Source organism: Centrocercus urophasianus, unplaced genomic scaffold (genome assembly GCF_019232065.1).
Source record: "Centrocercus urophasianus isolate 14NV4802_14NV808 unplaced genomic scaffold, USGS_Curo_1.0 seq_10, whole genome shotgun sequence".
NCBI classification, from domain to species: domain Eukaryota; kingdom Metazoa; phylum Chordata; class Aves; order Galliformes; family Phasianidae; genus Centrocercus; species Centrocercus urophasianus.
Genome location: NW_024884142.1, coordinates 46617625 through 46633722, shown reverse-complemented (window position 1 = coordinate 46633722; position 16098 = coordinate 46617625). Strand labels below are relative to the sequence as shown.

General features: G+C 38.3%; 1 protein-coding gene across 1 annotated transcript in view; it reads left to right on the top strand.

Annotated features, from left to right (window-relative positions):
• SAMD3 (sterile alpha motif domain containing 3) overlaps positions 1 to 15744 on the top strand; it is a 31753-nt gene extending 16009 nt beyond the window's left edge. Inside the window, exons 5-9 of the mRNA XM_042821063.1 lie at positions 834 to 1001; positions 13210 to 13413; positions 13763 to 13934; positions 15115 to 15197; positions 15454 to 15744. Of these exons, the coding sequence (XP_042676997.1) occupies positions 834 to 1001; positions 13210 to 13413; positions 13763 to 13934; positions 15115 to 15197; positions 15454 to 15744 (918 nt within the window). The remainder of the gene's footprint in view (positions 1 to 833; positions 1002 to 13209; positions 13414 to 13762; positions 13935 to 15114; positions 15198 to 15453) is intronic.
• The last annotated feature ends 354 nt before the right edge of the window (positions 15745 to 16098 follow it).

Here is a 16098-nt window from a genome sequence, read left to right as displayed (position 1 = left end):
GTGGGTTGCTGTCTTACTATAATGTCATGGATATTGCTGTCCACCCAGCTCTCAGAAGTAGCGTGCACCCTGGTTTTTCTTTTCCCAAATGAAAAAGACAAAATGTCACAGAAGAAGGAAGCATATTAGTTCTATCTTTGGCTGCTGAGTGGGGAAGTGCCTTTAAGATGCAATTTATACCCTCTGAGGCATCTCATAAGCACTAGGACCTGCTTAACTGACCCTCTTCCACAGCAGTAAGTCCAGTTTAATAGCATGTTTGATTCACTGCAACTGCTGGCTCCCTGCAAAAGGGAAATTCTTTCTTGCTCAATTTTTCTGCTCCCTTGTATTAGATCTCATACTCATAGAGCTTCGCAACCAGCCAGGCACTGTTTGAGGCAAAATATTAGGTTTCTGGGGCATCAGTGAACTGATCTGACTTACCACATAGTTTAATTACCTGATGTCATAGAGATAATATCCAAAAGTAAGAGCTAGAAAAGGAAAACAATATATGGTTTTGCTGACAGCCCTGGTGATCTTGTCTATATCTAACTCTACCCTTAAATTCATTGACTGGGGTACCTGGGGAACTGTAGGTGCCAGTAGGCCTTTTGATTAGCAGTCATTGAGGCAGATCATCACACTGTGCACAGGTTGTGCATCCCTCTGTGCTGAAGCCACCACTATGCTAATGCCAAAATATGAGCCTTCTCATCATATTTCTGTTTAGTGGCAAACTATTAAAAAAATAATAAAATTAGAGTAAAACTAAGTAACTTGCATTAGGAATGGAGCAAATCCTTGCAAGATACTGGTGATGACAGATTTTTGTTTATTTTATTGTGCAGTTGGTATGGAAACGGGCACTTAAAGATCGTTTCAAATATGTGCGGAGAGCCATCGAAGATGATGAGCAAGTTTTGAAGAACAAATGCAAGTTTGGCCATAGGAAAGGACAGAGCAGGAAATCTTCATCTGTTGAAAACAAACCTAATGATGTCAAAGCACAGAAAGTGGTAAGATTCTGTGATCTCATCCTGTTGACATTTTCCTCAAAGTTTCTTCTGTAGCCAGATTTTGGACTTATTTTTTTTTCCTGGAGAATTGAGCATCAATAGTAGAGCTGAACCCAACATTTAATTCTTTGTACATTTGATATCATTTATAGATGTCTCAGTTGGACAAAAAATTCTTCTATTTTTAATGCAGTTCCCATTCTGCCTTAGGTTATACATCTCCAGTTACAGTGAAAAATAGAGGTTTACATCTAAGCTGAAATCTGTAAAAATAAGAATGTAAAGTGATGTTTAAGAAGGCATGAAATGGCCATACCCTACTACCATGTCACACTTTGTTATATACTATTTGAATTAATGCATAACATACTTAGGGATGCTTACGAATGTATGCATGCAGATGCAGTATTTCCCTTTAGTTAGAGAACTTACAAAGAGCTGTTAATGCCCAGTAAGTGTTTAAACCACACTAATTATCCCGTACACTTTCATACATTCCAGTTATGCTTTGGCAACACACCTCAAATTCCTTTCAGTGCTACAATTAAAATATGGTAAAACTTAATTACAAGAATATGATAAAGAAGTTTTCAGTTAATCAGTTTATGTATGTCCATACTGCTAACTCTTTACCAGGCATATATTGGGGAAGCAAGAGTGGTTTGCCTGACCCATTTTTGCATAAGTTACACCTTTAGCTGTAGTTTTCTACCTAAAAAGCACATATATTTATTAGAGGCTTCAGTGATTTCTGGATATCTCCTCCTAAGTAATGAACACATCTTCTTCCTGCCTGCTTTAGTTGGAAGGTTTGCAGTTTATGAAACAAGAAACAAAATTTGGGTGCGAAATAATAAACAGCCTTGCATGTGGTAAAAGAGAAGCAATAGGCTTTCACATGTGCATCAAGTCAGCCTTAATTTATCTTGGAAAGAAAGGGCAAGTCTAGGTCTTTATCACATCAGTTACTTGAGAAGGCTCTGCTGCGACCCCACGGGAATGAATGCATGCTCAACTTCTATCTCCTATAGATGAGGTGTAATCACAGTGTGCCATACCTACACTGTAAGCTGGGAATGCTGTTACCTTTGATTGTGCTGCCCAAGGCCATCACTGTTCACTCCTGGCTTGTTCTAGAAGTTGAAGAAGGAAGCACATTCCCAGAAATTTCCTGCTGGCTGAAGATTTGTAAAAGAGTAAGGGTGAAACTAGAGGGTGCCGGGATGCTGACCTATCCCTGAACATTTTCCCCCATATCCTAAACAAAGGGAGGTATAAAAGAAAAAATTAACACTTGTTAGGCTTAGGAACTAATCCTAAAAGGGATTCATGCCTTAGTTTTAAATGTGTTTCTAAGTAGAAAAAAATAACTTGGGCTCTTAGAGCCAGATATTTGTTATTACAAAAGGTAAAAGTGCACACCTGAACAAGATGCTTTTTTAGCATTCTTTCAAACAAATGCATTTCCTATATTTAGCAAAATATAGAACAGTAACTTCCCACTTATCTTTGGCAATAACTATTTTGTGATAAATTTAAAATGCTAAACAGAATATCATAGCCTCAGAAAATAAATATTTGGTGTAGAAGGCAATACCACAAGCAAAAGATTCAAATTAAGTCAGCCCCCCTGCCTTCATCCCTTTTACAAGCCTGGAGGAATAGGTTGGGGAGCCCATCACGATTATTCAAGGGTGGGAAGTGAATTCCAGGTTAAGGAGACTTTTGGAGAATGATCAATGGAAGATTTCTAACCACTTTGCATCCGTGCTTTCCCCTAGATAGGCAGAATAGGACACTTGGGGCATTATAGGTCAAACGCAGTGGGGAAGCAGTGCAGGTGAAAGTGCACATCTGTTCCCAATGGATAACATAGCCACCAGTCACACAGCTGACTTCTATTCAGAAACTAAAGCTCCATATAGTCACAAGGTGCAATTCCATTGAATGCTTGTTGTGTCAGTATAACCTTGAATTGTTAATGGTATGAATGTGATGAAAAGACTCTTTACCCCTGAGGTATTCCTTAGCACAGGTGGTATTTACTTATACATAAGAAAAAAGAAAAAAGAAAAAAGAAAAAAGAAAGAAGAAGAAAAAAAGTTTGCTACTCTTGTTAAAGACTAAAGTCTTTGACTGCTCTTCCAATCTCACCAAGGAAATAATAAACAGAATAAACAAACAATTAAAAATTGCTTGCTAGTGATCTTTTGGGAGCCACAGACGATCTCTATCTCTTTGCTTGCTCAAGCCCTGTCACCCACCAGCAGGCATTCCTCCTCCAAACACAACAGGATTGTTACTTGGCCTCCTATTTCGTCAGGGTATTTCTTCCAGATGCAGCACCCAGCTTTATTTTCAAGACTCTAAAATGTGCTACTTCTTAGAAAGCACTATATTCAATGATATGAAAGAGTATATTCCCTTTAGTATCTTTAGTATATTCCTAGCTAGAATCAGAAGAAAAATTTTGAGCAAGTGCAGTGTTGAGGGCCATATAATCATGATGAATACACAAAAAGTCATGCTGGATTTACCTGTCACTATAGCCCTGATGGAAGTTTCACTCAGAATGATGCTCCCTAAAAATAGTTATCAGGCTGAATGAGTCTCTGTTGGAAAGAATCTTAAAATGGAACCTGACGCAAACCACCTCCAGCCAAATGTAACAGGAGGAGCCCTAGACTTGGAGGGGCTCGAACAGAGAGGAGATCACAATCCCTCTTTTAAGGCCTACAATTTCTTAAGTCTCTGGAAAACTGCTGGTGTGCTCAGCTGGGCTTCTCTGAAACAGTTGTAAAAGATGTAAATTTGGTGTTAGGTGTGAAAAGGAAAAATAAGCACTGATAAGGCGTTAAGATAGGAGTAGATAATTGCAGATACTTCACAGTTACACTCAGCAGAACTGGGAATAAACATAGCGAAAATCACTTCTAAAAAGGCATCAGCAGGCCACCTCCTTTTTGTGTTTATGGGATAGAGATGAAATATTTTGACAAGTACTTAAAATGGGAAAAGTGGAAGGATTCTGCAGGAACTTAAGCTCATGCATTTGGACATCAGTCAATATTATTCATGTACAGGAAAGATAAGCAGCAATGTTGAAAGTGGTGAATATGCAAAAATTCTATGGCAGGAGGATCAGATGAAAACTGGAGAAGATGCTTCAGGCCCAGACAGCACCCCAGGTGGAAGCTGAGACGTGATACCATATGTGATTGTTTTGACACTATTGTGCAATACAAGAACAATGAAGGTGGTGATAACGTTCTTGCCCTAAGACTGAGACTTCCGTTCACTGATGAGACTTCAGAGAAAGCTTCCTTCGGAGAAAATGGATGGGCTCCTATCTTTAAATAGAAGGAGGGTTGCAGAAAAGCAATGTGATGGGCTTTCTGACTTTGGTCGAAATCTGTGGGTGGCCAGAGCTAAATTAAATGATGAAGCCTGGAAGCTTTAACCTGCACAAAGAACCTGATTTAGGAAAGATGTAGAAAACAGTTTTTTTACAAGTCGGCATAGGGGAGCTGGTTATTGAAGGACATCAACCACTTAATGAGGTGAAACAGATGATCTCTGTTGTTTTTTTTGCTTAGGCTCTTAGTCTGTGTAAAATATTGCCACTGCCAGACTGATAATGAAGCTGGGGAGCCTCTGGGGCGGTCTTAGGGCTGACTGCTGGGAGGCAAATGGTGAAGCTGAACCTTTTATATTCCTCATGGTACTCCACTGGCTTCCCACTCATTGTGATCAGGAAACTGTCTTTTCTGATGAAAGAAGTAAACATGAACAAGTATTGCCAACTCTGAGCTGGAGTTTCTTTTATCTCAATACAACTTTAGATTTGAAGCCCTTGTAGACATTTTGTAGGAGTATGTTTGTCTTTGAGGTGATTAAAACAGACATCTTGTTCATCAATGAGATTATGCCACTGCAGGAACCAGAAACTTGAAACAAGGTTTCAAGGAATGCAGAGAGTGTTGGAAGATCCCAGGGTGCGGGTGGAAAGGGAGAAATGAAGGGGAGAAAAGCCATTAGAAAGTGAAAGAAGAAACCAAATTAATTAAACAAGTGCAAGATTTTCAAAGTTTTAACTTGATGTGCAGAAGATAGAGAAACTCTTCTCTGAGCCATGTGGTTGAGGGATGCTGTTGGCAGCTACAGAATTAGGTTTCATCTATGCAGTGAATGTTGTACATTGGTGAAGCAGGAGTGACAGCCCATTTTCCTCTAAGATTAAAAATCTCAAAATCATGTGTTTCTACGTTCGCAAAGCCAAAGTGTGAAACTGAATTTACAAATGATCATTCAATGGTTGTACTGATGTAATGTGGCTTTTCTGCTAAAACTTTGATGTGTGCACATAGTGAGTGGCATTGCTTAGTTAATATTTTAAAGCATTCTGATAGTCAATTGAAAACCGTTCAGCACAAATTGCTAGTGCATACATTACGCCTCACCCTTTTTCATATCATTCAATATCTCCATTGTTCTGTGAGTTAATGTGAAGGAGTGAAGTATGGGCAGTTCTTTGACAGAGGATAACAGATTTCACACCATTTTGCTTTTGCTGTTCTGTAGTTTGCAAGTTAGAAAGCATTTGCGGTCAGAAATAAAATGAATTATATGGCTTTGAAAGTTTGTAATTAATATTGGCATGCAAGTCTAGCTCTGAAAGTATATGCCTGGCTCAAGAGGGTAATTATGTATAATTAAAGCAGAGCTTGCTTTAATTAAATACGAGTCAGTTTGGATCCTTCAGTAGGCTACACATTCATTTTGCATGAAAGCAGTCTGCCCGTGCTGTTTCCCCAGTCTTTGTGTTCAGCTTTTGGACATGAAGGCTGCCATGACTGTGATGCTTTCTCAGTTCTCTCCCACTTTTTGGGGCAAGAAGGTGGACAATGAGCTGTGCATAATTTATTGCTTATGTTTCAAACTTGCAACAGAGTAGTCAGATTTTCTTTTTCACTTGATCATTCCTTTCCCAAATAAAAATAACTCAAAAGATATATTTGTATTAAACATCATTACAATGAACTTGAAAGTCACCACAGGGAAAAAAAAAAAAAAAAAAAAAAAAAAAAAGGTTTTTTTTAAAAAAAAAATAATTAAAATTTTTATTTAATAATTTTTAAAAAAAAAAAAAAAAAAAAAAAAAAAGGCTGTTTCTTGCAATAGTGGAATTAAAAACTTTTCTATATACTGTTTTTATGAGATACAATGTGTCAGAATGTATTCCAAAAAGAATAGTAAAACCCAGTTTCCAGTACCTGAAGATCAAGACACAAGATTCAATTACACGAGTAGCTACCTGTGAAAGCCATTTCTTACTCTGAAGAGGTTATGAAACCCATTTAGTAGAAAAGATTAGCACAGGCAAGGGTTGCACCACACTCCCAGTGAGCATGCACGTGTTGTATTCTTTGTTTAGGCAAAGAGAAACCACTGAAACTGCTACTGCCAGTCTGGTTTGCATCAGTAACTTGAGAATTGGTGCCAACTCTGATGGAAGTAGACTCAACAATCAAGAAGTGTTAAGCAGTAGCAATACTATAAGCAATAATGTAACTTGCAGTGGCACTGAGCAAGGAAATTAGGAATGCCTTTTCAAAGGAAATCTTATTATTAGTTGTTGGGAGCTGGTAAGATAACTGTAAACAGCAAAATGAAAGGCAATGTAACAGCTACACCAGTGTTACCACTGGTCACCAAAACGGTCCCAGTATCAAAGTATGGTGTAGAAGAGTAGCTCCCACACTGGCATAATCAGTCCTGCCTGTGTGATTTTTTTATTACCATCTAACAGTTTCTGCCTTTTCCAGACAGCAGATTAGTGGAGACCCTCAAAGGAATATTCCCGAGCTGTCCCAGGTGAGACATCTGAATCTGTGGTCTGCAGTGAGTAAACCAGTCATGTGCAGGGCTGTCTACTGGTCCTATCTCAATTCACTCTCTAAGACCAAAGAGTTAGTGGGTTCTGTTGGCATCCTTTGTGAAAGAGATCTTGATCACTGTCATTAGCAACAGCTAGGCTACATTTACTATTCAGGAACTGAGGATACTCTTGTGAGGAGCAAGAGATGCTTGCTGTTCTTGCTAGAGGACTTTTCATCGCTCTGTGATTAGTCAGCCATTTTACTTTGGTGTTGACATTAATGACTTCTAGGATTTATGACAATGGCTTTCAACAGTAACTGAAAGCTTTTATACCTTGGTAATGCACATCATACATAAAAATTCTTCCCTCAAAGAGAAGTAGCAATTTCTCTACTCTGACTGGGACGCTCATAAAGTGCTACGGGTACAACTTGGGGCCTTTAACAAGATCCTAACTGCTATTTTTACTAGTATTTCTGGCCATATTTGTGGGGGAAAAAAAGCACCAAGATTCATGAAATGGACAGTATGGAATTGAGGCTCTGTGTTTAAAAACCTATTTCCTACCAAACTACTACCTATCCTCATGGTTCAGAAAGTGTGACAGGTGAGGGATTTGGACCATAGTTGTTTAATACATGTATGCTTCACTGTCTAAAGGTTAGCATCTTAAGACAATCTGTTTGCGTGTGGTTCCAGTAAAGCTGTGGATATCCTCTCTGGGAAGTGTGACTGTCAAAAGCCATCTGCAGCACAAGCAGAGTCCTGTGACCTGTGTGGATCCAGTGACTTTAGTCACAGATACTTGACATGGCAAGAAGTTAAGAGTGGTTATGGGCGTAAGCACTCAAGGATTTGTCCCCTGTAACTGTCATTTTTCACTTATGAAATGGCTTAAGAGTCTTTGTAGGGCCTCAGGCAAGGTCTAGGCTACACTGATATAAAAGTGCTGGATATATCCTGCTTACCTCATTAACTTCCTTGCTGCATACTTTTGACCTCTTTTTCGATTCTATTCCACAATATTTCTCATCTGCTTGTTGAAAAAAAAAAAAAAAAAAAAAAAAAAAAAAAAAAGCGAAACAAAACAAAAACTTCATTTTTTTAAAGGTATCAAAGTAAATTCTCATGTTCCAGAAAGTTTTATTTTTTTTTAAATCCAATCTCTATTATTTAAAAATAAAGGAATTTCTTCCTATTATTCAGCAAGTATGTATACTGCCATTAAAACAATCCTATGCAGAAAAACATTAAATACCACCAACCAACACTCCTATTACCACTGCAATAGAAATCAATGTTACCGGTGACATGGCTGAAAATCAAGCCGTAGGAAGGATTACTTATTTAATTAGACATTGAAAGAGATCTTTAATGTAGATCTGTCCTCAGTCTATATAGGATTGCTTTTCCACAGAGCATTGAAATAACCAAAGGTTAAAGTTACCATCACAATTTTACTGGGATATTGCTGTACTGGATGAGCTTTCTTGCTTTGATGGATAAGGTAGAGAAGATTCTCCCGAAGTTAGAATGTGATGAGATGGAATCCCAGTTCAGTAGCCAACTCTCCAAACCCAGTTTGTTCCCATTCACACCCCAAATGTCGAAGCTAACTTTAAAAGACTTTACATCTCATTTGAAATTAGTGCAAAATAGGTTGCAAAATGTTGTCCCACTGAGGTAACTTCTTTTTTCCCCAAATAAATCCACCTCTCCGTTACCTTTCTACTTACCATAAAAATCAATCTGTTCACAAATTAAAAACTAAAAGAAAAAAATGAAAATATTCCGAGTCCTACATTTAGGTGTGACTGAGTTAATGTTGTTATTACACTTTTCCTGAAAAAAAAAAAAAAGCAAATTAGAAAATAGGAACATGGTTTGAAAATTATGAAAGTTCAGTTATAAGGCAAGTTATGTACTGCACACATCTTGCTGCTAGCATGATAGTCTGTAAGTTTATATGTACATAAAAGACAAAATTTATCTTGCTGTTAGAATCCAATAAATCCTGAGGTTCAAAATTATTTGTGTAAAATTCAAGTGATGTCATACTTTCCTGCTCAATTAACAGCCTTCGGATTGTATTTGAATGGAACCATGCTTAGAAATAATGAACGATATACATTAGGACACTTTCTCCCTTCATATTTTCAGCTAGGCTGCCTGTGTAAACAACTACTCACCCATAAATATTTGAGTTTGCAGTTCTCTAATTCCATGCTGGTTCTGCTAAGGGCAGCCACTGCCATTAGCCTTAATGTACCAGTGAGGTTCACTGCTCTATGCTGTTCCTGACTGATAAAAATGCATGCTTGCACTTAATCAGTTGGAAATAGAAACATGCAATGATGCAGTAATTTTAGCCTCTCAATTACCACCTAATCTGTATTTCTGTAGCTTTGTATATTACAGTATAGTGTTTATATTGTGTGTATAATTCCACACTTGGAATGAAATTGTACAGAGACAAAATGAAACAAATTGCTTAGATACAGAAGGCATAGACTTGTCACTGTATGTAGAAGTAGGGCCCAAAATCATAGCAACCTTGGTGTCTAATGCCAACTCCAAAACATTTTCATTACAAGAAACATTCTGCACTCACCGCATGTTCTACTTCAGACTTATAATTAAGCATCCTTTATACAAACTTTGGCTTCTACTGCGCTTAAACAACCAAGAAATCTCTGAAATACTGAAGGCTACTAAAGCCAGTAGAAAACTGTCCTTTTCTATCCAAATGGTACTAGTGCAGAGTTCGTAGGTTTCTGAAGTTCTGTTATTTGACTGATTGGTTAGATGTACTTCACAGCTGGGTATTTTTATCCATTATACAGATTACTAGTTTAAACAAGGTATACTTACAAGGTATAATGTAGGGCTTTCTTCAGCCTAGGAGTGCAGCTTAAAAAGATGAAAAGATTACAGGTGATGATTGCTCTAGGCAGGCAGGACACTGCAAGAAAATCACTTCTGATCATGTTCCCTGTAATGTAATGGATGATTTACACAACAAAGTTTGGCTTGCCATCACTTTATTTTTCCTAGTGGGTAATGACAGCGTTTCTTTCTTACACTGCTGCTCTATTTTTACAGGTACCTTTCCATTGCTGCTTACAAAAAGGTCATATGGAGTTGTCTAGCTAATTAATAATGTCATTAACCTAACTATTCTTCAGGACTTGGCTGATTACACACAACGTCCCTCAGCTCTAGCTGCTTGCCTTGCCAAGGCAGATGGAGATATACTGGAACCAAGGTCTCAACTGGCTCACCATAGTGTTTGCTGCTGAGCACAAGAGTCCTAGGAGCAGCAGGACTTGTGCTAAGCACCAGGATTTATTCCGTTCTCCTCTCCCTGCAGCTGCTGCGGGGAGGCAGTCCAGTGCCTGAGGCCCAGAAGCTGAGCAGGCTTCTGCTCCTTGGGCAGTGGGGTCTGGAAGCAGGCCCCCAGGAGAGATCTGTAGCAACAGTTGGAGCCAGAGTTTCCAGAGTAAAAACTGTGACTGTCATTCTGCAGTCTGCAGGCACAGCAGTGTTCACAATATAAAGCAGTAAAAACAAAACAAAACAAAACAAACAAACAAAACAAAACAACAACAACAACAAAAACAACAAAAAAAGCCTTGTAAGAATCCTCAGAAGTGGAGCTCAGGAGATCACACTGCTAGGACCACTCCTCATAGGCAATGTCAGGGTGTGTCTTAAGGGGTCAGTAAAGAAGTTACACAATAAGTCATTCAAATGAGCAGTAGCAAATTCCAAGGAGCAAACATTTTAGATGTGTTTAAGGATAAATCAGCTAAACTTCTAATTGTGATATACCAACTTGGAGGCAGCTAATCTGATGCCAGTTTCCAAAATTTTGGGAATGTGTTGACCAATAAACTTACTATTTTTACTTGCCAAATTAACAAGATTGTAATGCAGAGCTGAAAGATGAATAACTTGCGAAAGAATCGGCGAAGTTTCTGTAAACAGAAGTCATGCTTCATAAAGGTATTAGTTCTCTGAAGCATTCAGCAAGCCCAAGGGCATCAGAAATTCAGCTGATATAGTTTACTTCAGAAGAGATTTCACCACATGCCTTTCGAATGCTCTTAAAAGATATAATCTGAGGGGATAAACAGAAGCTGAGTAGAAATAGTTTGGTTGTACTGTGGAAAAGATCGCTAATGCTTAGTTTATGCAGTTAAATACGTTTCTAAGTGTGGAAAAAGGAGAATAGCTGGCTGACCACATTTGCTGATGCTACTAAAGGTATAAAGACAAAGGTTGTTTTTGAAGAATGGCAGAAGACTTCATGTTACTGAGTTAACAGGGCAGCAAAACAGCTTGTAAAATTCAATGCCAAGAGATGCACAATAAGGTACAAGGAGAAAACCCAGTTCTAATAACGTAGACAATCACGGCCTCTAAGCTTATTATTATCATTCACAAATGATATTTTTACATCATGCTGGAAAACATTTGACACAATGCTAAGCAGCTGTTTGAAGAAATACATTGAAAGCTCAGAGTTATTTAAGAAAGAAACAAAAGGGAATGCATTATTCTGCTGTACGCATCTGTGGTATCACAGTATCTCAACGAGTGTTTTAAGCTGTACTGTGCCTCTCTTGTAAAGACTTTAGTGAAATCAGACAAAACGCAAAGATAATAACAGGGGTTTTTGAAAGTACGGAACAACTTTTATACATGGAATAATTAAATAGCTTAGCACGATCTTGTCTGGAAAATAGATAACTGAGGACAGAATATGGTGTAGCTCTACAACTAGAGGTGAACAGTCTGACTTTTATCTTACTGAATCCTGTAAGATCATTAGAAGATGAAGGCATAGCTTTTGGCATCACAATAGTTAAACTGCCAAACATAATGCAGGGTGTTCCAGAAGGAACAATTTTGCCTGGGCAGGAAAAGTGACTGGAAGAAGTGGTGGAAGAAAAAATTTACTGGAGGCAATGAAATATAACAACATGATTGCTTGAAGTCCATGAGCTCCTCTTCTAATCCGTGACCTCTCTTCTCGGGCTCTGAGGAAGAGGACAGGAATGCCTGGTCTAATCAGTCACACACAGATACTACTGTTCAGTGAAGTCTTTTATGAGAGCAGACTGGGGTGATGTAACACTGGCCTAGCAAGGGCTGGGAGTACCTGTGGGTAATTAACTGTCCTGCAGTCAGGCTGTTTTCTTTGATAACATTGGTTATTGAAATTCATGGGCATATAGTAGGAGGGAGACAATGTTTTACTGCTATATCTTGTACATGAAAATCCTGGAATTTCACATACACAGTTTAAAAAAGGACGTTAAAATGGAAAATTAAATTGCATACAGAGAGCTCTGCAAAGCAGTCTTGAATGTTGTAATTTTTTCAGCTCTATGTCTTAAATATTCTGGGAAATAAAACAAAGTGTCTCAACTTGCATTGGCTCTGGCCCACAGGCCACTACTGGCAAAGATGACAGCTGCATTAGTAATGATACATTTGGGAAAAGCTGGTTTAAGTGTAGCTTGAGAGTGGTAATGACACTTTCAAAGCATCTGTATGTTTCCTCAGCTTGCTTCAATGGGCAAATTCATTGCTTCCTATGGTAGAAACTAAGCCACAGGCTACAGCCACAGATGTACTGCTTTGGATAGCTACCCCTCTTCTTTGTAATTACTGTTTGTGGAGTTACAGCAGAGACAATAATAATAATTTTGAGGAAAATCATTAATTAAATCTTCAAGTATGGAATAACATTGTCTGTCAAGCAACCCAAATAATGCTTTCCATTAAGAGATTTATTTCTCTTAATTCTTCTGGTTTCCTTCCTGGTAAATACTTTAATTGTATGAATATGGAAGTTTGTTGTCCTGCTTTTAATACCTGAATGAGTAAGAAGAAAATCCTATTTTTCTTGACAATACAGAGCTAATATTGCTAAAGAGTAACAGTGAGATACTGGATGATCATTATGGTCCTTTTCAACCCAGGACATTCTATTATTATTCGAACTGCCTGTTAATTAAACAAACAAACAAACAACCCACAATTAGGCAAACTAGGCACATGAATTTCATGCATATCCTCTAATGCATAATTTGAGCCTGGGAGACCTAGCTGGTAGCTCTGGAACCACATGAAGACAGATTCTATGTATACGACAGAGTGACAGTACAGTCAATTCACAGAGCCAGTACTAAAGCTGCCCTCTAGATCCCTTCTGCTAAGCTTAACTACACACTGGTGTAGACTCCAGTGTGAACTCACAAGATATCCCACATCAGATGAAAGGTGATTTCTTACAATTCTGTCCTTGATTTGTTGCTAGGAAGAACCTGCTTATCTTGAAGGTGGCGCAATGTATGTACACATTAACTGGCTGAAGCAAGAATATATGAAAACTCTGAGAAACTGGAAAGAAGTGAATAATAAAATGAATGCAACAATACAAATACGAAGGAAGATGATCTGTGACAAGACACCTTTAAAAGACATTCTTAGACTATTTCCTTTCTTAAGATGCCCCTATCAGGTAACACTATACTTAATAATGGCATTGATCTATATTATAGATGTGACACAACTGTGGGTGTTCATGGATGTTTCTGCAGAAGTATTGATCAACATTGTTTTCTTTAACATTTTTTTGCATCAGTTCTGTGTTAACCATGCCACATGCAACAGCAGTGGGTTGTTAGAACTCCTTCGATGATACTTCATGTACTTCTTCCCTGTTTTGAAAAGAAATGAAGCCACGATATCATCCAACTTACAGTCTGTTTTTACTTATCTTACCCTGTCTTCAAAGCATGAACCTCATTTCTTGTTTTCAGTTTGGGCTTTAAGTATTGCAATAACTATTTTATTTTATTTTATTTTAGCTTTTTAGGGAGTTCCAGATTCTCACACACATGGATGTTTATCAGAAAACAGTTAAGATTTTGGAGATTTATTCAGAAAGCATATTATCTTTATGTCTGGTGAAGAATAATCCGATTAACATTATGCTGCAGGAACATCTGAAACAGAACACAGAGGAAAACATTCTAAAATGTCAGTACAAATCTATGCTCTAAATATCTGTACTAGGTCTGGCTGGGATGGAATTAACCTTCTTCAGAGCAGTCGGTATGGTGCTGTGTTTTATATTGGTGACCAAAACAATGCTGAAAACACAATTTTTTAGCTGTTGCTGAGCAGTGTTTGCACAGCCTAAAGGTAGCTGGTTCCTCGTTCTTCTTCCCAGTGAGTAGAACTGGGGGATATGCAGAAGAGACTGGGGGTGGGGGACAACCAGGCAGATGGCCCAAACTAGCCAAAGAGATGTACCATGCCATGCAACATGCGCAGCAATAAAAAAAGGGTTTAAGGAGGTTAACATCTTTTCTTTAAGAATTTAGAAGAACACTTGTAAAAAAACACTTTCCCTTAGAAAGAGAAGGACTGTTTTTAAGCTGGAAGTGAAACAATGTAAGAAGTACTTATTGTTGCCTTTCAAATATCTGTCTCTTCAGGAGTAAATACACTTCAGGAGTGAAAGCACAAACTTGTGTAGCATAAAGTCTCTGAAAAGCAGGGATCTGAGTCACACACAGAGGTCTATTTAGTGTTTGGCTTGCTGGCTGTGAGAAGGGAGTAAGAAACTGCTGCCACTCACCTTCTTTCAATTAGAAAACTGAGGTGAGGTTAGATCTGTATGGATAAAACATTTGAAGGAGTTACTCGTTAAATTTACTCCTCTTGTAGATTTTTCTTGCTGTAGATCCTTACACCTGAACTAAAATCTTTGAGAAGTGCTCGTTGAGAGTGTCACTTGCTGTCCAAAAAGGCATAATTCAAATCCATTATAGAATAACCTGAGTTGGAAGGGTCACATAAGCAGTCCAACTTCTGGCTCCACACAGGACCACCCAAAAATCAGACCACATGATCAACAGCATTGTCCAGATGCTTCTTGAACTCTAGCAAGCTTGGTACCAGGACCACTAAAGGATAAGGAAGATATGCATTTCCCAATTGGAACCTTGAGTTTGTGATAGCTTTATGAGTTTGAATTGCCAGACGAGGTACCTAAACTTTTATTGTGGCACAAGCTATTCTTCAAAATGAACTGACCAGCAGTTCCACTGCTGAGCTGTTAGTTATTTCATAAGCCACAATCCGTTTTTCCAGGATGATGCCACAGTGCCAGAATATTTTCATTTGTAATTCAGAAAATCCTTGTCTTTCACAGATATGAAGATGACTGCTGCATGTTTACTTCTGCCAGATGTCTTTGGAGATGATTCCAGTCTGTTTGCTGCACTGAACGAGGAGGTAGGAGACAGCACCAGAGCTGTGGTCTTGCTCCTATGAGCTGCCTGGGCATATCCCTCAGCCTCTTGGTGGCCCAGATTAGTTCCTGGAGAAGGATGACATTTTCCTTCCTTTTGGATGAAAGGCAAATGTTCGCAGAAATGCTGATTAAATTCAAAGCAGTGTTACTAGGCTTACTGAATTTTTTGATGCTACAACTTACAGTTCATCAAATGATGCTGTGATATCATTTGAAATATTCTTTTTCTTAATTTAGGTGAAAGTATTGACACCAGTGTTGGAAGTTAAAAATCCCTTCAATGTGAATTCATGCAGGTTTGCTCTGTACATAGAAAAACAAGAGGTAACCCAGCTCAGCGACTGCACCACAGCTCTGGCAGCACTGGTGGCTGCATTTCATGTGTTCAATATCCAGTGCCCAAGCAGAATCCAAAGGACGCTGAAATTCCTGGTGTCCCTGATCTTTGAGATGAACATCCCTCAAGCATTCCTCCCAGGTCAGGTAAAGAGAGAACTAGAGATGCCTAAACATCCCAGTGTTTGCTAGTGTACTCATCTCAGGAACATCTGGAATTTTGTCAAATCTCCTTGTTGTGAAGATAAATCAGTGCACTCGTTCTAGTGAAAGCATCTGTATATTTCTAACAGTTATGTTCAACAATGTCTGCTTTTAAAAATTGTACTGGCTACTTTTTAAAAAATCTAAAATTGTCTAGAGCAGTCTGGAAGCATTAGAGCAAATAAGATTTTCTAGTTTACTGCATGTGTTATGTATCAGTTTTCCACACAGAGCATTTTACAAATGAAGACAATATTTTTACCATCAGAATTAAAATATATACTCAGAAGTTAATGTGAGCACTTAATGTTCTGAATTTACACAAATTAAAGATTTGTTACC